The sequence below is a fragment of the Amblyomma mixtum genome, chromosome 3 (assembly GCF_055824585.1).
Source record: "Amblyomma mixtum isolate Tamu chromosome 3, ASM5582458v1, whole genome shotgun sequence".
Taxonomy (NCBI): domain Eukaryota; kingdom Metazoa; phylum Arthropoda; class Arachnida; order Ixodida; family Ixodidae; genus Amblyomma; species Amblyomma mixtum.
The window spans coordinates 57,354,158-57,376,652 of NC_143014.1; the positions used below are offsets into that span (position 1 = coordinate 57,354,158).

A 22,495-nucleotide genomic window follows, 5' to 3' on the forward strand; every position below is an offset into this window, starting at 1 on the left:
GAGATTTCTGTCAAAAAGGCACGGCTGAACCATTACATAGTTCCTTCGATTTTCTCGCGTATGAGATGCGAGTAACCATTGTCAAGAAGCACCTCATCTAAAAGTAGAAACATGCTCTCTTAGCCTCTGCAGAAACCTTATAAAGGCTCAAGCATGTGTCGCTCTCCTCAGCTTAGGCGCGGCCAGCAAAGCTCGGTTAGTTATTTTATACTCTGTTCGACGTGTCCAAGCAAGCAAGCATCGGAGCTCTTCATATGCGGCATCTCGTTTAATCGTAGCTAAGTGATTAAAATGAAAGCGTTCGACAGATGTCGGTCTGATTTCGGATGCAGATTTAAGAGAGAAATGAATGCCAACCAAGTTTTTGCTTAAAAACACGATGTTTCACAACCTTTGGTTTCTTCATCAAGTTGTGGCAGTGGGCGAATTGCAGCTTGGCTTTAAAACACACATAATAGGTGGCCACCGGGTCACTGAACCTAAACTGCAGATCTAGGAAGGGCAAACGTTTCCGAGGCAGCGATTAATATTTTCTGGCATCTGCTGAATGCGCCACGAGTGAAGCAGCAGCCTTGTGCGCGTATTTGGCATGGTTTCCAGAGCACAATGATTGCGTCACTATCCTGTGGTCACATGCCTCGCAGTGCTAGGCCACTGCACTTCGCTCATTTTGACATCAACTCTGTGCTGCTTCATCGTTCCCTTGAAATACTTTCTTGCTCCAAACCACAACGCCGGGTACTGAGAACAGGATTTTTTGTACACAACGCTTTGGGCCTTTTCTTTTGGATGACGTTCTTTCGGGCGAGCCAGGATACGTCCAGTGGTGGTAACTGACTTGAGTATTGCTTGCACCCCTTCCTTTCAGAAAATACGAGCCGAGGTTGTGCTGGCACTTTTTACGCATGGACTGCATACGAGTCTTTCACGCTGGTGTATGCTTGTGCTAGGCGTAAAATTTTTTGCTTGCGTCTTTTTTGGTTTCAGGTGATACGTGGAATGAACAAACTGTAGTATCCTTTTCTTTGGAGGTCAGGGAAAAAATAGTTGCCATATTCGCTTTTGCAACACCATGGAAAGCTGCGATCTGCACTCAACGCAGAGCCGGATCCGCATCGGCAGCTTCTCCAGTCCTCTAAGTGTCGTCACGACCTCTTGACCAATCACGGGCGGCGGCGCGCTGCACGGTGTGCCCCGCGGCACAGGCCGCATATTTCTGCTAAAAAAAAGGCAATTCATTTGGGTTCGATATTCGAGCATACAGCATGAAAAACTATAGGACGCCGCTGCCAGCCTGATTTTCAAAAAAAGTGCTTCGGTCTCCCTTTAAAGACAGCATAAACACTAATAACACACTATAAAAAAAAATCATGATGCAGATAAGCAAGTTATGCATGCAGATATATGGTCATGTGGTGGAATGTGCCAACAATATCTGAAGTTTCAGTGCCAAACATCACTTCACCAGTTTTACGAGGTTTTCACTAAAATTATAAAGTCGAATTCTTCACTTAACAAGTAATATGAGGCCTGGTCCTGTATATACCTGATCCTATACTTGACTATCACTCGAAAGCAATACCTTTTCACCTATAATTCCATACTATGCCGCTTGTTCAAGAGTGCATTGTCAAGAATTTCATCGCCGCTGCTCTCCATCTACTTACTGTCTCATACAGGTGGTGTTACTTAGGTTTGCCAAGTGTAGAACTCAAGGAACTGATAAATAGCACAGCCTCTTCATTTACCATACCTTTTTTTTTTCTACTTGTGAATTAAAGGAGTCTAACTGTTGGCCACAGCACCACCACCATATAATGGTCAGCCAAACGACAAAGCCGCTAAGCCACCGTGCCAGGTCACAAGCAGTCACTGAAGTGAAGCACAATCAATATATGAACCAAGAGTCTTGTACTACACAGTATGTCAGATGGCATTAAAATGCTGTTAGTACAGAAGTGGCAAATAAGAACTAGATAATATAGGTAAATGGTTTAGTTGAATCCATACTGTTAAACTGCACTGAAACAAATTATTAAGGGCGTAATTACTGAAACTATATGTTTGCTTCCTTACAAGAACAGGTGCTCTGTAATTTTGAAAATAGGCACCGATGAACTTCTCCACACTAAACCACGCTGGTAACATGGTGTGAAGTTACGCTAGACTCATCATTACAGTTCAAGGAACACATTTCTAATACCTGCTAGAAAATTCTCGCTCCTCCTCAATCTGTTCATATCCTCGAGACACTAAGGCGGCTCTATCAGTTTCCTTCGCAACTTGCTACGCCTTCTAACTGCTCAGCTCCTGAGGTTCCTACCTCTTCCCACTCCTGCAGGATTGTCTGCATGGCTGGGCACACTGCCATTTTCAGTAGCAAGCATGCTTAAGTGTTGGTATGAAAACTGCGTTGCCATGTTGGACTGATTGGATCAGCAGTGCCGCACCGTGTAGCTCTGCACTCCGCAACAGACGATCCACTCGCACACTCCCGGCTGAGCGGAGCGTAGACCCAAATACACTCTGCTTGAAGTCCTTCAAATATGGAATACAGTAGAACCTCGTTGATATGTTCCCGGTTCACACGCTCAAAATTGTGGTTTGGTTTGGTTTATGGGGTTTAACGTCCCAAAGCGACTAAGGCTATGAGAGACGCCGTAGTGAAGGGCTCCGGAAATTTCGACCACCTGGGGTTCTTTAACGTGCACTGACATCGCACAGTACACGGGCCTCTAGAATTTCTCCTCCAAAGAAATTCTAGCCGCCGCGGCCGGGATCGAACCCGCGTCTTTTGGGTCAGCAGCCGAGCACCATAGCCGCTGAGCCACTGCGGTGGCCAAAATTGTGGGTAATACATTCCCAGCTAGTACAATACCCCAATAAGTATGTTCATACTTCCATCAAATTCTAATCATATTGATACAGCTCAGAAGTGGATGAAGAAGAAGTGCTTCGCCATCTCGCTTGAGACGAGGAAGAAGTGTGATGAGGAAGAAGAAGTGGTTCGCAGACTGGAATAGTTCATTTATTTTATACTGCAGTCTCTCCAGTCTGTTCAGTAGATTTAACAAAAAAAAATTCACCTAGGAAACACTGAAAAAAAAACAAAAAACGGAGAGGCTTTCCCTAGAGCTTGTCAGTACGGAGAGTACTTTTCAATAAACTCCTGGGCAATAAACTTGTCATGATCGCTGCTGAGATGCCGCCTCAGGTGCAAGATATACTCCACGGTGAATTCAAACACTGTGGCCTTGTCCGTTTTTTCGCTCAGGCCTGGAACTAGCGAGCGCAGAGTCTGACAGGAGTTTGTAATTCGAGTCCTCCTCTTCCTCTCCTTCTCGTTATGGTCGTCACGTGGGCTGAACGGGACGTAGTAAGGCACGTTGTCCAGAGGCCCGACCATGTGCCGAATCTGTCCCATGTTGGCCACGCGGGCCACCCCCATGATGTTGTTGGCGCCGTCCGCTGCGGCCGCCGCGGCGGCGGCGCGCCCGAAGTCTCCCGCCGCGTCGTCTCCGCCCAGCGCGGCGTGCAGGGTGCCGTCGGTGGCTGCGGCGGCTGCGGCTACGCTGGTGCTGGGACCGGCGCCGAGGCTGGCGGCCGCGCTGCCCGCCGCGCGACTGGGCGCAGGCAGGGGCAGGTAGGCCGCCTGCACAGCAGGGGCATTGTGAGGGCGCCCCGCCGGCAAGCCGCCGTGATGACGGCGGACCTGGCGAATCGAGATGGGGGGCGCTTTGCTCGGGCTGCTGCCTCCGAGGTGTCCACTACAGCGAAATGATGCATGGTGACCCCCGGGAAGACCTCCAGGATGGTAATTCTGCTTTAGGTGCATCCGATCAGAAGACCGCGTGTTGGAGATTCCCGGGATGGGGGCCCACGTTGCCCGACCGCACACCAGGTAGGGCGTATGGTGCTGGCGCCGCGCCACGTGCACCGGCGGCGAATGGTGTCGGTAGCGCAGGCTGTCGTAGCCGCCCGTGTGTTGCATGTGGCTGGCTGCCGCAGCCCCTGCTGCGTCATGCGTCCGTGGCTGCTGGACGACCGGCATGAGACTGGTGTACGTCATCTTCTCGCCGCCGGAGCAGTCTGCGCTCTCGAAGTCCATCTCCAGCCTCGTGTCCGGTTCTTCGGCCTTTGACACGGCCACCGTCGTCGCGTCGAACGTGGTTATCATGCTCTGCTCTAGGCCTAATGCAACACTTGGGATCTCCTCCTCGGAAACCACAGCTTCTACGCGGTGCACATTTGCTTCTTCTCCTGGTAGTCTTCCATCCATAGTTCGAGTTGGAATAGAGTGCACGGCGCTAGTCGTGGCTTGGTCCGAGACGGGCACCAAAGTGTACTGCGTGCCGGCCTTCAGGTTCATCATGGCACTAGCGTCCACCTCGATGTAGAACTGCGGCTTGCTGCCACGACCGCTGTCCCCGCTAGTGCTGCGGTGTGCTGACTTTAGGGTCGTCTTTGACGCAGAAGGCGGCGCGCCTAAGTTGTCCACAGACCTGGCGGTCGTCGATCTCAGATGTGGGCTTGCTGGTCAGACCTGCTCCTTCCGGGTCTGGCTCGGTCTTGTCGCACATGGCAGTCGGATGATGATGATGATGAAAACTTTATTTGAACAAGGGAGTTTTGGACACATCGGTCCTTGGGCCCCCGCACGACCCCACTGCACTCAAACGTTCATGTCCCGGACGCTGGCAGCCCGGCATGTGGCGATGGTTTGCTTGGCCGGGTCCTCGGAGCGCAGTAGGGTCTCCCAAGCCTCCCAAGTGGTAAGGTGCTCCAGGCTCCGCGGGGGAGGGTCGGCCGGGCAGAGGAATAGAATATGGTCGAGAGTGGCTTTGGGGTGGTGGCAGAGGGTACAGGAAGGGTTCGTGTGGACTGGGTGATATCGCGAGCGTATATAAGGTACAGCGGTCGCGAAGTCCGTGCTCGCCCCGTGCAGACGCCGCGTGGATGGGTCGCACCACGCGTTTAGCACGCGTTTAGCACGCGTTTAGCACGCGTTTAGATACGTTTAGCAGCCTTACAAATGAGCACAAATACAGCTGAGCCCACTTATTACGAACTTGACGGTCACGCGGATTGCGTTCATTGTATCCAAGGTAAGTAGTAAATGGACTTTTCATTTTACAGGGAGAAATATGAAGTCGACGAAACTAGCGTTCATCTCTTAGGAACATTCATTATGTGCGTTGGCTTCTTTGAAGAAGAGCTCAGCATAGCGGTCATACACGTTTCTCGCTGAGGCAAAGCAACAAGCTGCTTTCAGAACGAGATGTAACTAATCACGGTTGAAGTGTTCACGGCAACCAGTGGCTGGTCAGTTACCTCATCATCAGATTCTTCGCAGTCGGGGAGTGCCCATACTTCGCATACAAAGGTTTTGTTAATGAATAATTTTGAAATGCTGGCATCACGATCCCTACCTCACTAAGTCATCCCAGGTGAAATCATGTCTGGATGTTCAACAGCATCTTCAGTTGTTTCTTGGCCCATAAATCATGCTTTATGGAAGCAATTTCCGAATAACTTCACCATCAGTCCCATCCACATGGCCTTAATCGTTTCCACAGCGGAGAACAAAGATATCTGAATCAAAGCGTTTCCACCTGGTGTGTCAATTGTTATCAGCAGCGCTTTATGTAGTTAGTGCTAATGCTAGGAAAACTCCAGCACGTGATTGACGGCTATGTCCAGCGGGTGAATCTTGCACTTTTCATTTGGTGGCGAGAAGAGCATTGTCACCACAATCAGGGTGTGTCACAAAGTTGTCAAGCACGAGCAAGAGCTCCTATTCTTTTTTTTCCATGTCATGGTTGAACTCAACCGGACATTTAGGGAGAAAATCGTGCATCGCCCTTATAAAACTTATGCCTGGTCGCACGCTCCTTGAATAACAAGAAGTGGCGCATTATGCAGGCCTTTGTGTGCAGCCTGTAGTGTACAAAGGGGCACCTCCCAAAGCACAATAGAATCTTGATCATACGAATCTCATGAGGGGGGTCACGAAAAATACTCGCATAATACAAAATTCATATGATCTAAAACGAACAAAAATCATATGCAGAGTTTATGCAAATCTATTTTGGCTGATGGGGTTCACTTACTGCCACATGCTGTCACTCACTGCTTATGATGTGTGCAACTGACTATAGAGACGTCTGCGATATATGGGCAGCAAGTAAGTGAAAGCTCGTTAATTCGACCCCCGTTAATTCGGAAAATCGGATAATTCGACGCGCACGCGAGGTCCCTACAATTATACATAGGAGTCTATGGGGCGAAACTCTCGTTAATTCGAACAAATTTTGCCGTGCGTCGGTTAATTCGACTCCACTCCGCCGCCCGCCAAGCCGGTGCGCCGAGAGCAAAAAGAAAAAAACTGCCGCGAGCGGCGCTACTGTACGCTGATAGGCCATCTGTACGGTCATCATCGTCAGCAGCGTGAGAGGGCGAGGGAAGCGAGGTTAGCGGCGGCCGAAGCGGCCTTCGTTTTGGCGTGTGTCGTCGTTTCCACGTGTTCTTGCTGCTACGATCGCAGTTATTTAACCATAAGGCGGCGCCTTTTTTGGTAATTGCGCGCTTTGTCAGCGTGTTTACTGCGCTGCTTGTTGTTGCTGTTTTGTTGCGACTGAGAGAAGGAGGAAAAGAAATTGGGCAATTTCCTCACTGGCGTCCCAGAACCCTCCTCGCAGCGCCGCCTCTCCTCCTCCGCTCTTTTCTCCCTTCTCTTTTTTTCTTTCACGGCTGTTGCGCTCTTCGGTCTATTCCTCCGGCGAGTCTGCCTCCGCGCACCGCCGCCGCGAATCTGCGCGTCTTCTGGACCTGGTCAGCGCGCCTCTCAATGTGCTGACGCATGAACACGTAGGTGGTGGTGGAAACGTTTATTGCCAATGATGTAAATCGTAGGGGGCGCCTGGTTTGCCGCAAAAGTTTGCATGATTACGAGCATTGGTCTGGGTATCGGGCATGCAGCAGTATTGGGTATTGAGCAGTCCGAGTTTGTAGTTGTCGCCAATGTGCAGCCTGCGCTATGGTGAGGGACGGAGCGGGGGGTGCGTATTCCCTTCTTTTGTCTCGGTAATACGAGAGAATATCACGGAAGGAGACCAGGTAATGCATTCCCTGCTCACGACAGTATGAGGCATTAAAGGCTTTCGCCTTAATAAAGCGATTCTGCTCGTATCGTCTTTCACAGCTGTTCTGCTCCTGGCGAGCTTCTAGGGCGGCCGGCTCGCGATTTTCGCGTTGCCCTTCGAGCCATTTGTGCGGCCGGCACGTTCCTCGCGCAAAGAAGGCGACTGCGCACGTACTTAAAATGCCACGACGGTTCGTTCGCCCGCGGCCCGCGCACTACCTGGTCTCCTTCCGTGATATTCTCTCGTATTACCGAGACAAAAGAAGGGAATACGCACCCCCCGCTCCGTCCCTCACCATAGCGCAGGCTGCACATTGGCGACAACTACAAACCCGGACTGCTCAATACCCAATACTGCTGCATGCCCGATACCCAGACCAATTCTCGTAATCATGCAAACTTTTGCGGCAAACCAGGCGCCCCCTACGATTTACATCATTGGCAATAAACGTTTCCACCACCACCTACGTGTTCATGCGTCAGCACATTGAGAGGCGCGCTGACCAGGCCGCGGTTCAGAAGACGCGCAGATTCGCGGCGGCGGTGCGCCGAGGCAGACTCGCCGGAGGAATAGACCGAAGAGCGCAACAGCCGTGAAAGAAAAAAAGAGGAGAAGGGAGAAACGAGCGGAGGAGGAGAGGCGGCGCTGCGAGGAGGGTTCTGGGACGCCAGTGAGGAAATTGCCAGAAATTGCACGGGCCTGCCTACTGGCTCAGCCGAGCCACCACCGCTGCCGCGTGCAGATAGAGGAGAGTTAAAAGATCAGAGGAAAGATAAACAGAAAAGATAAGACGCGCGTCGCAGCAACAACCGCGTCCGCTTCGGCGGACGCTGTCTGAAAAAAAAAAAACAGATAAGCGGCCGACGCCGCGCTGGTTTCCCCTCCTCCCCGCGCTGCTTTCAAATGGGTAGCGCGCAGTTCCTGCGCGCCTCGCCTTTGTGTCCTGTCAGCGGACCGAGGATGAAATAATTGAAGTGACAGGCGCTGACGACGATTCGTCGGAAGGTGACGATTGTGAGCAGTTGTCCCAAATGCTGAAGTGCACGGTTAAAGAAGCCGCAGAAGCCTTGTCCGTGCGGGAGGACTTCTGTGAACAAATCCCTGATGGTGCGTGTGCCGCGGAGCACCTGGCAGCTGTTAGAGCTATCGTAGTCGCTCAAATTCGCTCGAAAAAGCAGGCGACGATAACAGATTTCTTTGCCAAATAAAGGTTACATCCTGTTGCGGCAAACATTGTTTTTTGTTGTTCATTCGATAATTCGACATTCGGATAATTCGACAATTTTTCGCGGTCCCGTCAGTGTCGAATTAACGAGCTTTTACGTACTCGGTGCTTGAGGGTGTGGTCGCGGCTCACACATGAGCATTATCCGCAGTGGGGCGGGGGTTGTTCGTAACATCTGAATTTCTGCCCACTGTACACAACAGACTCTTGCCAGGAAATTTCGTGAATTCGTATCGACCGAGATCATATCATCAAGATTCTACTGCACCATAGTTTGCGAGACTTGCTGATGACAAAGGACAGCCGCCGGTCACAGCCGTTCATCCTCGTGCACAGAAGCACATTGATGTGAAAGTTTACGGTGCCTTCCACCACAGCAGGTGCTGCGACCGCTACGAAGTGTAAAGCCGCTACGACATGTTCTTCTCGGTTTGCCCGCTCTGGACGCACTAGGAGCCGTGACGTTTGTCGATTCAGTCGCGCAGAAGGGTTCTACCGGTAGCGTTCCAGGCCCCAAAGTTTGCAGTAACCTGGGTGCAATGCCAGGAGAGTATCAGATTTGTCTTCGCCCAGACGCGGTTCCGTATGCTATAACTGCTCCACGCAGAATTCCAATTCCGCTCAGGGAATCCGTCCGCCTTGAACTCGGAAAAATGGAGCGAATGGGCGTTATTCGTAAGGTTGACTGGCCTACGGAGTGGTGTGCCGGCATAGTACCAGTGGTAAAGTCGAGTGGGGATGTCAGGATCGGTGTAGACCTTACACAACTGAATAAGTGCGTTCTACGAGAGAAGTTCGCCCTCCCCACAGTGGATCAAGCTCTAGGTTCTATAAACTGTGCAAAACTTTTTTCTAAACTAGACGCAAACTCTGGTTTCTATCAAGTACGCCTAAGCAAGGCTTCGGAGGAATTTACTACCTTCATTACTCCGTTCGGGCGGTACTGTTTCACCAGGTTACCTTTCGGAATTACTTCAGCACCTGAGTATTTCCAGAAAAGAATGTCCGAAATCCTGGCAGGCATGCCTGAAGTCGTCATCGTAATGGACGATATTTTAGTCTTTGGAAACAATAAGCAACAGCATGATTCTAGACTTGCAAAGGTATTGACCAGGTTGGCAGAATCCAACGTTACGTTAAACAAATCCAAGTGTGTCTTCGGCGGTAAAAGGCTCACTTTTTTAGGTCATGTTCTAAGTGAGGAAGGCATACAACCCGATCCAGCTAAGTTAAATGCTGTGAAAGAAATGAAGCCACCGAGCAGTGTAGCGGAATTGCGCAGCGTTCTAGGCATGGCAAACCATTTGGGGCGCTTCTTGCCGCACCTTGCTCACACTACAGCTCCTTTGCGCGAACTTTTGCATAAAGATAGGGCCTGGATATGGGGCCCAGTGCAGAACGCTGCATTCGAAAGTGTGAAATCTCTTATCTGCCCCGCGAAATGCATGGCTTTGTACGACCCTCGCCTTCCCATGATTCTATCGGCAGACGCTTCATCTTTTGGCCTGGGCGCAGTCCTTTCTCAAACGCAACGGAACGGTGAGCGACGCCCAGTAGCGTTCGCCTCTCGTTCCCTCACGAAAACTGAGGAACGCTATGCGCAGATAGAAAAGGAGGCGTTAGCCTTGACTTGGGCTGCCGAAAGATTCGATGAATACCTCAGAGGTCTGGACATACTCTTCGAAACGGACCATAAGCCTCTTGTTTCCTTACTAGGAAAAATGCCCGTTGATATGGTCCCGCCAAGAATTCAGCGGTTCAGATTGCGGCTCATGCGCTATCGTTTTGAGGTAGTCTATGTTCCAGAAAACACTTAGTCACTGCCGACGCTCTTTCACGAGCGCCAATCACTGGAGACAAGCGAATAGCTGGAGAATTGACTGTGTCTGAAGTTTCTTCCTATGCAAAATCGTGCATTGAGGGACTGGAAACCGGAGATAATTTCCTGAAAAGAGTGAGAAAGGCTCAAGAAACCGATGCAGTTTGCAAAGCCCTCCGATTGTTGTGTCGCCAAGGCTGGCCAGAAAAACCGAGGCTTCCTTCCCATCTCGCTCCTTATTGGCAAGAGCGCGCCTTTATAGTTGAAGGCAACGGGTTGCTTTTAAAAGGAACCAGACTCGTAGTGCCTCAGTCCCTGAGAAAAGAAGTGCTAGAAAAGTTGCACGACAGGCATCAAGGCATTTCTAGAAGCCGAGCATTGGCTAAAGAGTTGGTTTGGTGGCCAGGCCTTAGCGAACAACTTGCGCAGCAGGTGAAAGATTGTGAAACTTGCGCGCGTTGTGCTACTCAGAATGCAGAGCCGTTGATTCCCATGGCTGCTATGAATTGTGCATGGGAAAGAGTTGGCGTTGACTTGTGCGTTATCAATAATCGCCACTATTTTGTGCTGGTCGATTATCTGTCTCGCTACCCGGAAATTGCGCTTCTGCCTTCAACAACAGCTCTAACCGTTATAGAAAGGATGAAGAGCATTTTTGCTCGTCATGGCATTCCAGAAACAGTAGTGACAGATAATGGACCGCAATTTTCATGCTCCGAGTTTGAAACGTTTGCTGTTGAGTATGGTTTCAGTCATGTGACTGTAGGCGCAAGGCACCCACAAACTAATGGGGAAGTAGAAAGAATGGTGCAAACAATCAAGCGTCTTGTACTTAAATCGAAAGACCCCTACCTCGCACTTCTCGCATACAGGGAGACACCAGGAGTGCTGGGTTACAGTCCTGCAGAAATCCTGATGGGTCGACGCCTAAGGACTCTCGTTCCGATGGCACCTCAGCTGCGGGGCCCATCACAGAGTAGAATGACTGATGTTACAGCTAAGGATCATTCGAATCGAAAATTGCAAGTGCGTTACTACAACAAACGTCATCGTGCTAGGGATCTCATTCCATTGAAGGTCGGTGATCCTGTGAGGGTTCAAGACTTGAAAACCAGGGCCACTGTAGTTTGTGCTGCAGCTACCCCGCGGTCCTTCGTAGTACGCGCAGAACAAGGTGCTCTGTTGTGCCGTAATCGGCGAATGTTAAACCGCTTGCCAATTGTTGGGAAAGCAAAAGGAAGTTATGAGTTCCCCAATGAACATGGTCAGGAGGGGCCAGGTGTGTCAGTCAGGGACGCGCCTGCCAGTGTAAACAGCTGTCCGGCGGAGGCAAAAGCTGAACGCCAGGTGCCTTCGGCTCCAGTCACAGTGACCAGGTCGGGAAGAGAAGTTCGCCCTCCCGTTCGCTGGGGATATGATGAGTAACTCTTGTGTGTGTGCGCGTTCTCGGACTGAGCCATGCGGAGTGTTTCTTTTTGTTGAACAGAACAAAGGTGTTGTTATCTGGTTGTAAAGTTTGCACATTTGCCTGTGAAGTAGTTAGTGCCTCAAATGTGATAACGGGATTTCTGATGTTGTCCAAAAAGGGGGATGTGCTGATATGCATCTCCGTTCGAGTCACGTGAGAACCGTGACGTCATTGCTTGCATATATTTGGCTGCAATAAACGAACGGGCGTCTTTGGCTCTGGGCTGGGACACAGACCTCGTTGCTTCTCAATGCGTCTCCGCTCGGTTGGAACGCTCACCCCGATAGCGGCCGGACGCCACTATGACACCTTTCAAAGCGCTGGTTTTTGACGGCACCATTTGGCTGCTGAAACTGTGCTGTTTTGTCGACAGTGTTTTGCCTTCCCTATAGCATTTTGAGGTGCCCACTTTCCGAGGACGGGCGTCATGGGGATGTGAAGGCGCTCTTCAAACTCCGCTCTTACAGTATGCGCAGGTTTTTCAACTATGGTGCCGAATTTACAGTGCCCCTTCATTTGTCCTAACCGATTTACGTCTCCAGAGCTGTTCATTGTATCTGAGACACAGTCCCACTGCCATAATGCATATTGTAACAGTAGCGCTGCCATCGTTAGTAATAAGTTACTGTGCATAAGTGGACTCTGTTGTATGCAAGCAGGCCAAGCCGGGGGGCACACGACATCTCCAAAAGCCCTGCAGCAGTCAGCTGCCAAGGCAGCTTCTCTGTGTGCATGGGTGCGATGTGGCGAAGCATTGAAACTCAACAGTGCATGAATATATAAGAGCAGGTCGAGCCTGCAGAGCAGTTTGCAGCCACAGTAACTTCCCAAAATGATGTTCCAATGAGGTTCTACTGTAATCTCCTTTAAACAATAACAGAGCCTCAACCTATATTGGTGCAAAATTGAAAAAAAGATAAACATGACTCAACTGCACAAAAAAAATGTGCATACTGACATGCCTGCAGAGACAGCAGTTTAGTCATAAAATGGATTGTGCTCAACTTACCATTCCAGCTCTGCCGGCATGCACAGACAAAACAGAGGCAAAGCTTTTTAACACTGCTAGGCTACAGGCATTGTGTTTACATGTGTCCACTCACAACTTACGTAAGTGCAAAAATATAGCAATCTGACTTGCAAAATATTGGGCTTCCTTTTACAAAAATGTGATCAACCATGTGAACACACAGCACACCATTTACAAACTTTTCAATGAGCTGTACCAACAATTCAAATCGTAGCACACCGAACAAATGCTTTCATCTACTCATGCCTGCTGTGCAAGCACCAGATGGGGGCAGAACAGCCTGGCGCCCTTGCCCAATACATACACCAGAAACACAAATAAGACAAGGCAGCACCATATTTGACCTTCATTTTGAGCCTTTTGACTGCACATAGCAGTAATACAATTAGTGGGCTTTCATGTGCTAAAACAATACTGTGGGTCGCGAAGCATGCTTTAGTGTTGGGCTTCGCATTAATTTGTAGAAACCTTTGCAAACAGCTGGCCCCAGTTTCCAACAGCTGTCTTAACAGCATTTTAAAGTGTGGCTCTGCTCAGCAACAGCATGCCTGCTGCTATAGCCAAGGAACTGCTAGCTGGTCTTTGCTTCTCTGCAAGCTCACTGAACTTCCAGTGCTTTACACACTGTCATCCATTCCATTATGGCTCAACCTGCATGCGCCCTTTCCTTTGCATTAACTTTACAAACCCAACTGTGTATTATGCCCACCCCTTTTCTTATTTACATGCATGTCATCATGTATATTTTATTAGCAAAAATAAATTGCAGCAGAGTAAACTCACTTTACGACACGCTGATGTTTTTATATATTACTTTCTTTCTGACAGCAATCTGGAATGCTCTGCCCGGTGATATTGTCATTCAAACAAATGTTCATGATAGTGAATTCTCGATTGATTTTATACTGCAGGCACCTAACCTGATAACAGAAGTGTCAAATTTGCTATTACCTTGCATTCCCTCCCTGTAATAACCACCAAGAGAGGGTTAACAGTATCAATAAACAAATATTTTGTGTTTCAGTACAGTCGGTTCCCCAAGCATATGTTTCATTAGGACTAGTAAAAATAAAAGCGATGTGAAACCTGACCTGTCTTCAGGTTACTCATCTGGACGATGTAATACCCCTGTCACACTAGCAAATTCAATGTCATTTGAACCTAATGGCATCTGATCTCTTTCGGTACTACACAGAAAAGAATAATGTCATTAGAAAATGATGGCATTGACGATCAGTGAAAAAAAATAGTACAACTGAAAGACATCAGCGCGCATAAAAGATGTTTGAAATTGTTGTGCAGTGTTTCAAAAGCGGGTGAGAACATTTGTGTGCAGTATTATTAGGGTCTCTATTATAAGCTTAAAATATTATTTCCGGCCATTCTGCACTACTTTAGCCATCAAAAGCCAAGCCAAGTACAAAGTCAACCACAAATCCGATAAATGTAAACAAACAAAATGGTTGACATGGCGGCACACGGACACACGCGGAGCATGGAAATGACTTCCAAAAGGTGAACTGCTCAGTTACGTCTTTAAGTACTTTCGAGCTTAGCGAACATGGCACGCCAACCAGCAAGAAACAAGCAACCCAAAATGACCGACGGTCGCAGGGAAGACCTGCTTCACGCTCGGCCGCTGCTGTTGGCTGCTACTGAGACAGAGTAATAGCTATCCACGACAGCCTCTAGTGTAAACAGGTTAACACCAACATTAACTTTTTTTAGCAGAACTAAATAAATAGAGTTTGTAAGTTTGGCAGTGTGCACATTATTTTTTTGCGTCGCTTGTTTCTGCTGCGCACCTGGTGTCCAGAGTATGCATTCAGTTCAAGATCGAATGCAAATGAGTTCCCCTAACTCATTTGATGGCGAATGTCATTCGAACCTAATGACATTGCATGTTCCCGTATAGCAGCTGATTAATGACATTAGGTGCTAATGTCATTCGATTAGAATAACACTAAATTTGCTAGTGTGACAGGGGTATAAAACACAAGGATGGAAACGGGAAAGAACCAACTTGCCCAGTTTATAATTTTGCTAAGTCACATGAGCTGGGGGCAGCATAAGCAATTTACGCAATCTTCTTCATTATCACAGAGCACAGTATCTTTTCGCTTACTATGACTGCAAACACAGCACCTCACACTGTTACATGCAACGCTCTGCTGACTAGGCTACCATCGCTTCTCCTCACAAAGGTGGCGTGCTGAAAACAGCCAATGCTCAGTAAGTTGATTAGCAGTACCATACACCTGGCAAGAAAAGGTGATGAGCCAGTTTTCAACACTTTTGCTCTGGAATGGCCTTCTCTGGCAACAGAAATTTACTGACAGCAAGATTAGAGCAAGAAGCATGCTCTTCCACCCACCTGTCACCTTCTCTGTACACACAACTGCATTCAGTTAACACACTCATTTTTTATTCAGTTAACACACTCATTTTTGATACCATCCTTCACTTGCACTGCTCAAGAAAGGGGCACAGAATTCCTCTGGAAACTCTTCCGACACATCTGAATCTTAATGCAATCAAGCTTTTGTACAAAACTTTTCTTTGAGCAACAGAAACAACTGATGTTGCTGCTCTATTGCTATACTGCGTCAATCAGAAAAGAAGGGAAAAATGCAAGTGAAAACAAAGAGTGACACAGTACTACTACACTCGCAGCTGCTCTTTTCAAAGCATGGAGTTCTAAAGCAGTTTTGTGACAGGAAGCCACAGCACGGATGGTGTAGGAAGCATTATTACGACATTACAAACTTTTCATCCCGTTTTCCTGCAAATCAAACCACACATTGAAGAAGATAAAACAAAAAACTCACCACATTATCAGAGAAGGAAGTCTCATACTGGTTATCAATCATACGTGCTGCTAAGGCTGGATTGGCCTCTTCAGAAGAGAGGGAGACTGCAGTGGACTGCCAAGCATGCCTCCTTTTCACCCAAGCAACCACCAGCATCAGCAGGAATGCAGACAGTAGTACAGCCACTGGAATCACTATTACCTTCACATCAGCTGTGAATTGAGAAATGGGAGCTTCATCAGCAGATCAGGAGCGACTCCGAAAAGATTTTTGGCCTCTATAGTTCCACATTTCCACACCTTTTCACAAGTTATACTGCATTTTTCAAACAGGGTTTACCAATTTTTGCACTGCGCAATTCCAAACATACAGGCAAATCTGCACGCATTTCCTCTTAAGCCCAAACTAAGGAGAAAAAGTGCATAAAATTCATTTTTTAAAGGGGTCGTCAAGTAAATCATTAAGAATTTCAACTCTTTAGTGGAATCAGCTGAATGAATGAATTTGCCTTTAGTGCTCCAGCGGGTGGATTCGTGACATCAAGAGTGGCTTTGTGAATTTGTGCACAATGAATAGGCCAGCCAATAAGACAGCTTCTACAAGCCATAAAGTATCATATTTTATCATGCTCGGGGTACTATTATTTCTCAGACAATTTACAGAGGCACAGCCAATCAACTTGCTCTTCACAAAAACTCGTAACATGTACTGCAGAAAAATATGGCAAGGTATCATGGTACATGATGTTCATGTATCCTGTCTCTTGACAAAGCTCCTTTTGGTATCACATGGATCTTGATATCAGATATGGCAGGATATCAGATATGAAATCTGCATTTTGATAACCTTGAACAATTACTAAATACAGGCTACTTATAGTTGGGGCCCTTCATTTTTGAGTAAAAGATGATTTTACTCGATTATTGCATCCAGAATGGATTTATTTATTTGATTTGTTTACAGGATACTGCAGGCTAAGTGCCCAAGTAGGAGTGGCTTACAGATATATAAAACAAAAAAAAGCATGAAAAATACAACTGTACAAAACACACCAACTCATCTGGTACACCAAAAAGGAAACTTGTCATACCACCTCAGTGATATGAGAATGAATCAAACTGTCACTCAAGAAACATAAAAAAAAAAACACACACAGGAGAGAGAAATTATCCAGCCTTTCTATGCTTGGTTCTAGCATCTCCAAGGATGGCAAAGAACAAGCAGGCAGACTATTCCAATCTGTAACTGCGTTAGGAAAAATTGAGTATTTGTACAGGTCCGTCTTTGTGAAGTAAGCAGCTAAAAAGAGTGCATGAGAGTGGTGACTGTCTGGTAGTAAGAGGGCGCACATAAGGGCTAGGATCAAGGGAGAGTCTGTGATTAAGTAGGAGAAATAAAAATTTTAGCCGTAGGAACTTTCATTTGACTGGAGAGTGTGAACACCATTTGCTCATTAGTTCGGATACCAGATCAGTACGACTGCACCTGGAATAAATGAAATGCACTGCCCATCTGAATTTTCTCAAGAGCATTAATGTTGCACATTGCACAGGTGTCCCACAAAATGCAAGCATTTTCTAGCTCAGGCCTTATAGGTGTTTTATATGCTTGAAGCTTAATGTGCGGGAGCAGCCTTGAGCTTTTGCTTGAGTAGGCAAGGCTTGCAAAAGCTGCGGGATGCTATTAATATTGGTGTTCCAGCTGAGGAGATTATTTACTGCGACTACAAGGTATTTGTATACTTGAACTTCAATGACAGTCCTGGATAGAGTAAGAATTCTGAAGTGGATTTTTTTTTTCCTGGTTATGCGAAGTAAGACCGATTTATCTGTGTTAAGTACCTTGCCCCACTCCTGGCGCCATTCAAGAATATTATTTAGTTCAATATTAAGCATATGTTGATCTTCAGATTTTCTAATTTAATTAAAGATAACGCAATCATTCGGTTCGATAACGTAAAAATTTGGTTAAATGCAATGTCTACCTGGAAGTGCATCTTCTTGACAAATTTTTTATTTTTTTTTGCTGCACATAAACTTGATGACACAGCACGAAAATATGAGGATATCTTGTGCTCATCCCAGGGAGGCATCTTCAGACAACTGGAACTTGAATGTCTAAACCTCGATGTTTCTTGGAATAGAACTCGACTAACACTAAAATCCCACAAACATATAAACTGCCTAATAAGAAAAACAGCATATGGCATAAAGGCACTAATTACGGTACGAAATTAATTTACACATACTCATTTCACTCTACTATGCTTTCATCCATAGCCATATTAACTACGTATTGCATTTCTTCTTGGGGAAACACCTACAACATGCATACCACCATTACAACACATACAGAATCAAGCCATATGCATCACTACATTCAGTAACTATTTTTGCACCGTTACTGCAGCCTCATAACATCCTAGGAGTCAGCCATGGTTCATTAATCCCTTGGCATTCTCATCTTTAGGTTCACGAAAGGATCACTTCCCATTCCGATAATAGTATCCAGTTTCCTTGGCAAAGTTTCACTTGCTTCTCATGCCAAAACAATTTCCTACTACCAAAGCCTAGAACTAACTACGGTAAATTCCCAGTAAATTTCTCTGCCTCATTTCTGTAGGATGCATTACCATTTAGTATAAAGCAATCATCTAACATTCATGCTTTCAAACAGTTTTCGTACTTTTCTTCAATCACGATAAACAACTTTTTTCATTGATAGAGCATATGGAGCACTCACCTGAATTGTTTCTTCTATTTATGCATTTATATAACATTTACCCAACTTATGTTTCATTTATAGTTACATCATCTTAATTGTATTTCTGTGTCTTTTAAAAAGTGCTTTATGTGATCAGGTTCAGTTTTATCAACAGTTGTTTGCATGTAATCATTTTTTGCATGTTAGTAACAGGAGGTCCCCTCTGCAGCCGTTGGCTTTGGGACCTCCTCCCGTATTTATAAATATGTGTATGCAGTGATTGATCGTTTATGATAAACTGGTTCTGTTTCTGATAAACGCTTGTCATTCATGACTTATTTTACCTTAGGATAAGGTCAAAAAGTGAGATTTAGAAGTAAGAGACCAAACAACAAATACAAACCAGATATCTTACTCGCATCATATATTAAGCACAGCCCACACTAGCAACGTTCTACTCTACGGCTCTTGGCTGTTAATCTTTTCCCTACCGTGCCATTGGCCATCGGTCACAAATCAAGTCTGCCCTCATGGACATGCTGCACCATGTAGTTTGCTTCTATAAGACCATCTCTTTGGTTTCAGTTTTGTATTTTTAGCTGTTAAAATGAAACTTTGAGTGGACGTGGTCCGCCTGTCCGCAATCATGGCATCTGCTTCGCCGTGAAAGGCTACACTGAACACTTTTGTTGGTTCTTATGCGTTTTTTTTTTTTAGAGCAGCGGTGGCGAGTTAGACAATCATGCGGAATGGTCAGGTTTCAGTTCTGATTGTGAGACTTAGTCTCTGAGGCCCGGGACACCAGCACGTGCTCACACGTCTCGTTTTACCATTCACATTGCATCGTATGTAGTGCATTTGATGTGTAAATGATGAGCGTGGTTTTAATTGCTGCTTTAGGGTCTTTGTAACATAGTGCCAATATATTTTACCAAGTGCACCAGCCGATTTTTGATTATGATGATTTCAAGGAAGGCCATGCCCCCTTTTCACGCATAGAACCCCTTTGCTACCCTCTGAAAAGAGAGAGAGAAAGAAAGAAGGAGGAACTGCTAGCTCTGCTATAAAAAAAAAAAACAAGAACAGAACCCAAAACAAGTGTAATGTGCAGTACATCCCATATCTGCCTTCAATTCATGTCCTCACGTGACTGCTTTCTCTAATGGCACAGCAGTCATATTCCCCCCAACTTGAAAGGCCACAGAAAGTGCAGTATTATGTACACAGCTGAAAATCACATAAGAACATGTGCAATGTTTTGTACATTTCAATTTTTTGTAATCAACTTCAGGCTCAGTGGAGCGGCTTATTTTGGTGTTGCTCTGGGGCCTCCTCCTGTATTTATAAATATGTGTATGCAGTGATTGATCATTCATAATAAACTGATTCTGATATTTAAATGCTTGTTATTCATGACGCCCTTTACCTTGTGAATACAAATACCGTACAAATATATACAAATATACAAATGTAACCACCACATTTAAGCAATAAATTTTCGAAAAGTTAAGAGCACACAACTCTGGCATTTTTTTCGTTTGGAAGTATAACCATTTGATGTACTATAATGCGCAGCGCATTTAGCACTTCTTGAAGAAATAATTTATTTTAAAGTACTCAAAATCTCATTTTTTCGCAGGAATTAGAAGAGTTAAAAGGGCCGCTACGATGTTATATTTCTTCGCTATGTACAAAGGCAGGCAGGTTTTGGACAGATGCAGAAGCGGTGCATAAGAGATTAGTAATGTACGCGATGAATGCAATGAATGTAATAAGTGAGGAAAAAAATCTTATTTTGTACACAGTTTTTAGTGCAAACTGCAACTCCCATGATAATTACGAAATAATGAGCAAAAAATAGGGCATTTTTTGTCGGGTTTTTTTTTGTAAAACAAAGATGCGCAGTCATAGCAGCAGACATAGTAATTTGTATTTTCAAGCAAAAAAAATGACCTAGAAAAACCAAAATTAAGCAGCTTTTTTTTTTCTGAATAACTCGTTTTGTACCCAAATTTTAGGTAAAAAAAAAATACTGTCCAAATTTGCCATACCTGGTTCTTCTTCAGAGAATGGCGGATTGTAGATGTATGCTGCATAGAACTGGCACCGTGGACCAGTAAAATTGCTGGTGCACCTGAGAAGAATCCAGAAACAATGAGTGTTAGCCTGCCTATGATATCCTGAACTATGGAACAAGAACAACTACAGAAGTGACCAGCAAACCACACAAGTGCCTGTATTACAAGCTGATAGTTGGGGCAGCAACAAACCAACTGAATATGTGTCCCCTATAAGTAAAAGCACAATACACTGAATCTGAAACCAAAAATTGGTAACCTGAGGTTCGTAACATGTGCTGCACTTTCTAGAAACCATTCCAATGCCCTGCATCTACGGTTGAACTACATTCATACTAGAACATACAAGCATGATACACTTAGCATGTAGTACATTCCATACATCATCTGTGTAGCTAACACAAGAGCTTGAAGTAAAATATTGTGAATTACTGGCAAGTGGGTCCGCCAGGGCTATCGTCAATGGCTAAACAGGTTCCACCATTGAAGCAGAAACCACGGCATGACATTATTGGGTTGAGGTTGGAGCCATAAGCATCGCTTGATTCATTGAGATCTGGAAAAAAAGGAAAAAAGGAAAACTTTATGAGCCTAGTTAATGCTGGAGGCAAGGAAGGTGCACAAGGGACAAAGCTAAATAGTACACGCGTCTTGAATGCCATCATAGGCACATGAAGGTCTCTAGATAAGGTGTGGTCCCACGTTCATGGTAGCACCGTTTCATGTCTTTTGGCTAGCAGGGAACAACAGGGGACAAAATCTGTGCCCCCCTTGCCCCCCCCCACCACCTCTGTGCATGACTATGAATGCTATGCATATACTATACAAATGTACATATGTTTATTAAATACTTACATGACAGCATGTGCCTGTTGTAAAGTTGCAGGTGAGACATGTTTGGACCGAGGTATCGACTCCACGTTGAGATCTGAGGATGCCTATTCCTGACCAGCATTACTAAAGAACCACCTGAATAGGTGCTGGAATAAAGAAAAAAAAGAGAAGTCGCAAGCTCAAACTTAAGATGTAAAGATAAAAAGCAATGCATTAATTGTGCACTCGTAAACTGCAATGCAATATTTTATCAATGCTTTTTCTAGAGAGATTTTCCAGACACGTGAAAGCGATAGTGATTTCACCAAACAGACAGCACTACTCCCATTAGGCATGCACACAGCAATAGCCTGGTCTAAAGTTTTTGTGTTTCTGCTGAATTTAAGTGTAGAAATACAAAACATGCATCCCTTATACCACACACGTAAGAACTGATCCTGATGTACAGCACACTCTCAGCACAATGGCTCATTGGTTACACAGTTCAGTTGCCAAGCCCAAGGCTGCAGGGTTGAACTTCAGCCACAATGGCTGCATTTCGAAGCAGATTAAATGCAAAACACGCCTGTGAGCTCTGCGATGTCGGTGCATGTTGAAGAACCGCAGGTGTTAGACTTCAATCCAAGGCTCTCTGCTACAGCATCTCTCATAAATACACCTTCGAGCATTAAAAGAGTACAGACACCAAATTTCGACAGTATGTTTTCTTCTCTGTAATAATGCGTAAGACATTACTCTTATATGGATCACAACATGGTCTCCATCTAATACCACAAAATAATTTATAATTGAATTTCTTCTCTCACCTGTTTCAGTTTCAACCGAGTGACAAGTATGACATCAAAGTCCAGAATAAGTCACATGAAGCATGAAGAAAATGAATGTACTGCAGTTGTCATTCCAGCTCTTGAGGCAGACTGGCAGCTCTTGAGGCATTGTAAATTACAAGGACGAAGCAGCAGTGATTATATCACAGTTCATTTCATGCTTCCCATGACCCATTATATGGACCTTTGACGTCACAGCCATTGCTCAACTGTTGAAACCAAAACTGAAACAGGTGACAGAAGATTGGTTTGGTTTTATGGGGTTTACGTCCCAAAGCAATTCAGGCTATGAGGGACGCTGTAGTAGTGGCTCTGGATAATTTCTACCACCTGGGGTTCTTTAACATGCACTGACATCACACAGTACACAGGCCTCTAGAATTTCGCCTCCATCAAAATTTGACCGCCGCGGCTAGGATCGAACTTGCGTCTTTCGGGTCAGCAGCTGAGCGCCATAACCACTGAGCCACCGTGGCGGCTGCCACGAGGCAACAATTTCCACAAGTACCTCTTCTCGCGAGCCAAACACACAGGTCGCAAAAAGCCATCGCCTTGCTTC

The 22,495-nt window shown here is 46.0% G+C and overlaps 1 protein-coding gene and 1 pseudogene across 6 annotated transcripts in view; both read right to left on the reverse strand.

Moving 5' to 3' along the window:
* The window catches only part of LOC149350287 (low-density lipoprotein receptor-related protein-like), a 64,232-nt gene that overhangs the window by 4,450 nt on the left and 37,287 nt on the right, over positions 1-22,495 (reverse strand). For 3 of the 6 annotated variants that reach the window (XM_089579291.1, XM_089579293.1, XM_089579288.1), the window contains 4 exons: positions 21,131-21,255; positions 20,708-20,831; positions 20,249-20,331; positions 15,513-15,706 (listed from right to left, as the gene is read on the reverse strand). In XM_089579291.1, the coding sequence (XP_089435417.1) occupies positions 15,513-15,706; positions 20,249-20,331; positions 20,708-20,831; positions 21,131-21,255 (526 nt within the window). The other 3 variants (XM_089579290.1, XM_089579292.1, XM_089579294.1) reach the window with 3 other exon arrangements.
* Positions 3,007-6,946, reverse strand: LOC149350288 (uncharacterized; annotated as a pseudogene).